The 3,443-nt window shown below is 47.0% G+C and overlaps 1 protein-coding gene across 1 annotated transcript in view; it reads right to left on the bottom strand.

The window, feature by feature from the left end:
- The window catches only part of LOC102045590 (collagen alpha-1(VII) chain-like), a 104,828-nt gene that overhangs the window by 64,296 nt on the left and 37,089 nt on the right, over positions 1-3,443 (bottom strand). The window contains 4 exon segments of the mRNA XM_031061892.1: positions 3-11; positions 563-631; positions 1,067-1,257; positions 2,398-2,541. Of these exon segments, the coding sequence (XP_030917752.1) occupies positions 3-11; positions 563-631; positions 1,067-1,257; positions 2,398-2,541 (413 nt within the window).

The following is a 3,443-nucleotide window of genomic DNA, read 5'->3' as shown; positions in this document are numbered from 1 at the left end:
CCAGGGAGACCCTAAAAACAAAGAAAAGAACAGCACGGGGGGATAACCTCAGACCTGCAAACCCAAACAGCTTCAGGCAGCACCCTGACACTTGAGAGCGTTCCCAAATCCCAGAGCAGGTCCCTTTTCCTGGATTTTCAAAGCCAGCATGGAGCAGGAGGAGCAAAACACCAACAGGAAAGATCTGAGGGTGATTCTTTGCTCGGACTCTTCCTTGGTCATGATTTGGTTGTATTTACTGCCAGAGGGCAGGGATGGACGGGATATTGGGAAGGAATTGCTGGCTGGGAGGGTGGGGAAGCCCTGGCATGGAATTCCCAGAGAAGCTGTGGCTGTCCCACCCCTGGAAGTGTCCAAGGCCAGGCTGGATGGAGTAACCTGGGCTAGTGGAAGGTGTCGAGGTTGGAATCGGATGATCTTTCAAGCCTCTTCCAACCCAAACCATTCCATGATTCCACGATATAAATCATCCAAGTGGATCATGCTGTGGGGCCATTCCCTTAAGAGCTGGACCCCATGATCCATGTGGGTCCCTTCCAACTGGGAATATTCCGCGACTCACCCGCTCCCCTTTCTCTCCCTTTGTAGTGTGGGGGTCATAACCCCTGTGAGCAGCTGAGCCCCTGGAGATCTTCAATGGAAAAGAGACAAAAAAAATGATTAGGGAATTAATATTCACCAAAGGATGGCAAATAAACCGGAGTGACCATGAAACACAGACTGAAACATTCCTTGGCTTAGGCAAAAAAAAAAAAAGGGAAAAGCAAAGTTGTGAACATCCTGGAGAATTCTTAGGCATTTAAAGTCTATTCCTATGAATTTATAATGTGAATTTTTAATATTTCTAAGTGTTCTGCCGTGGCTTTATCCACCAGCTCTATCCTGACTTCCCCAATTCTACTCTCTGGATTTCAAATGTTTCTTTAGGGCAGGACGGTGAGGTCAGGATGGGACACAGCATCCTAAATCTGCTCAGATTCTGCTCTGAAACTTCTCTCAGGGAAGATTTTCCTTGTGCCTGACCCACTCCAAGCTGGATTTACTCCCAGTTCCACTGGAAACTCACCTTTCCCAGGGGGATTTGGGTCCCTGGAAGCTGAGGATCGGAACAAATGGCTTCTATGAGTTCTTGGAGGATTTGGGGGAAATCATCGAAGGTGCTGACATAGAAAACGTTCTGGGGGTTCTGCTGCAGCAAGATCCTGTGGAGCTCCATGGGGTCAGCTCCCGACACCCCCACAGCAATGACACGGAGCCCTGGAACGACATGGATCCCACCACTCCTAATCCTTGGGATCAGAGTTTCCGAACCCCTAACTGGTAAAAACCTCTGGTGGGATCAGGCAGAACCCGCAGAGAAGTCACCTGGAGCTGGGTGTGAGTTACAGCAAAGCAAGACAAGGTGGGGAGAGAAAAGAGAAAGGATGAACAAGGGAAGGACACAAGAGTGCCCTCGAAGTGACTCTTCACAAAGGGCACCACCCTCAAACCCCTGGAAATCCATGGGGAACCAAGGGAAACACAACTGGGCAACCTCAACCTTCTGGACATTTATGGAGAACCAAGGGAAACCCAACTGGGCAACCTCAACCCTCTGGAAATTCATGGAGAACCATGGAAGAAAAATGGGGTAACATCATCCCTCTGGAAATTCATGGGGAACCAAGGGAAACACAACTGGGCAACCTCAACCTTCTGGACATTTATGGAGAACCAAGGGAAACCCAACTGGGCAACCTCAATCCTCTGGAAAGTCATTGAGAACTGAGGGAAATACAACCGGGTAACCTCAACCCCCTGGACATTCATGGACAACCATGGAAACAAAATAGGGCAACATCAACCCCCTGGAAATTCGTGGAGAACTGAGAACAAAATGGTGCAGCCTCAACCCTCTGGAAATTCATAGAGAACTGAGGGAAACAAAATAGGGCAACATCAGTCTCCTGGAAATTCATGGAGAAGCAGGGAAAACACAATGGGGCAACCTCAACCCCTTGGAAATTCATGAAGAACTGAGGGAAACCTTGCTGGGCAACCTCAACCTTCTGGAAATTCACGAGAACTATGGAAAAAAAATGGGGTAATATCAACCCTCTGGAAATTCATGGAGAATCATGGAAGAAAAATGGGGTAACATCATCCCTCTGGAAATTCATGGAGAACCAAGGGAAACCCAACTGGGCAACCTCAACCCTCTAGAAATTCGTGGAGAGCTGAGGGAAACCTAATTGGCCAACCTCAACCTTCTGGAAATTCATGGGGAACCATGGAAACAAAATGGGGTAATGTCAACCCTCTGGAAATTCATGGAGAACCAAGGGAAACACAACAGGGCAACCTCCATCTTCTGGAAATTCATGGGGAACTGAGGGAAACCCAACCGGGAACTCCTACCCAAGGCATGGGCTGCTCTGGCTGGGGACACCACGTCATCCTGGGATTGTCCATCGGTCACGAGCACCAGGGTGTGAGGAAAACCCGGTCTCATCCCTCTGGAGGGCTGGAATAATTCCTTCAGCACGTAGGAAATGGCGTGGCCTGAGCAGACAGGGAGAGACAGGGGGGAAGTCTGGATTAATTCCACAGGTTTGGACTCTGGATCTCCTTCCATGGGTGGAGGGTGAAGGGAATTCCTCAAAAGTGGAAAGCCCTGGGTGTGGGACAACATCTTTTGGAGGATAACAGCAGGAAATCAGCTTGGGTAGAATGGTTCCGGTGGAATCCGCAGATAGTTTTGGAAAAGGGGAACCAATGTATTCAGAAAATTGAAGCACTTTTCTTACACTTCTGGAACAAAATCCACAGAATTCCCATTTCCAAATGTCCTTGGAAAGACCAAGGAAGTTTCACAAAGAAATCTCCCACAGATCGAAATGGTCAAGAAGCTCCAAAACACTATGGAAAGATTCCTACATGGAGTAAAATGTCCTTATTCACACAAACTCCTTTTAAAAAATTCTTTTAAAAAAGAATTTAAAAAGGCAAAGCTGCCAGGAATTTCCAGCCTGACCAATTCCATGCCTTCTTTCCCGAAGCAATCCCACAAAAATTCCTGTATTTTGACTTTCCCTGTTTTTTTGTGCTCTTGTCAATACCACTGAGGCAGGATGAGGGATTTGGGTGCCTCAAATGTGAAGAATTCATTGAAAAAAAATCACAAAACTACAGAACATTCCAGGTTGGAAAGGATCCACAATGATCAACAAATCCAATTCCTGAATATTCCATAGGGGGATCAAATCTTGGATTTACTGGCACCAGCTTCCAACCAACTGGGCTAAACAATTAAATTAAAATTAACCATCTTTAATTTACCATTCCTGGTTGTGTTCCTCCAGGGAAACAGGTATTCCCAGCATCCAGCTGGGAATGAGCACAAGGAAAGTGTCTTCCCTGTGTTTTTTAAATTAGACAAAATATCTGGATTTCTGGGATGCAGG

Source organism: Geospiza fortis, unplaced genomic scaffold (genome assembly GCF_000277835.1).
Source record: "Geospiza fortis unplaced genomic scaffold, GeoFor_1.0 scaffold61, whole genome shotgun sequence".
In the NCBI taxonomy this organism is placed as follows: Eukaryota; Metazoa; Chordata; class Aves; order Passeriformes; family Thraupidae; genus Geospiza; species Geospiza fortis.
This window is presented reverse-complemented; position numbering and strand designations above follow the sequence as displayed.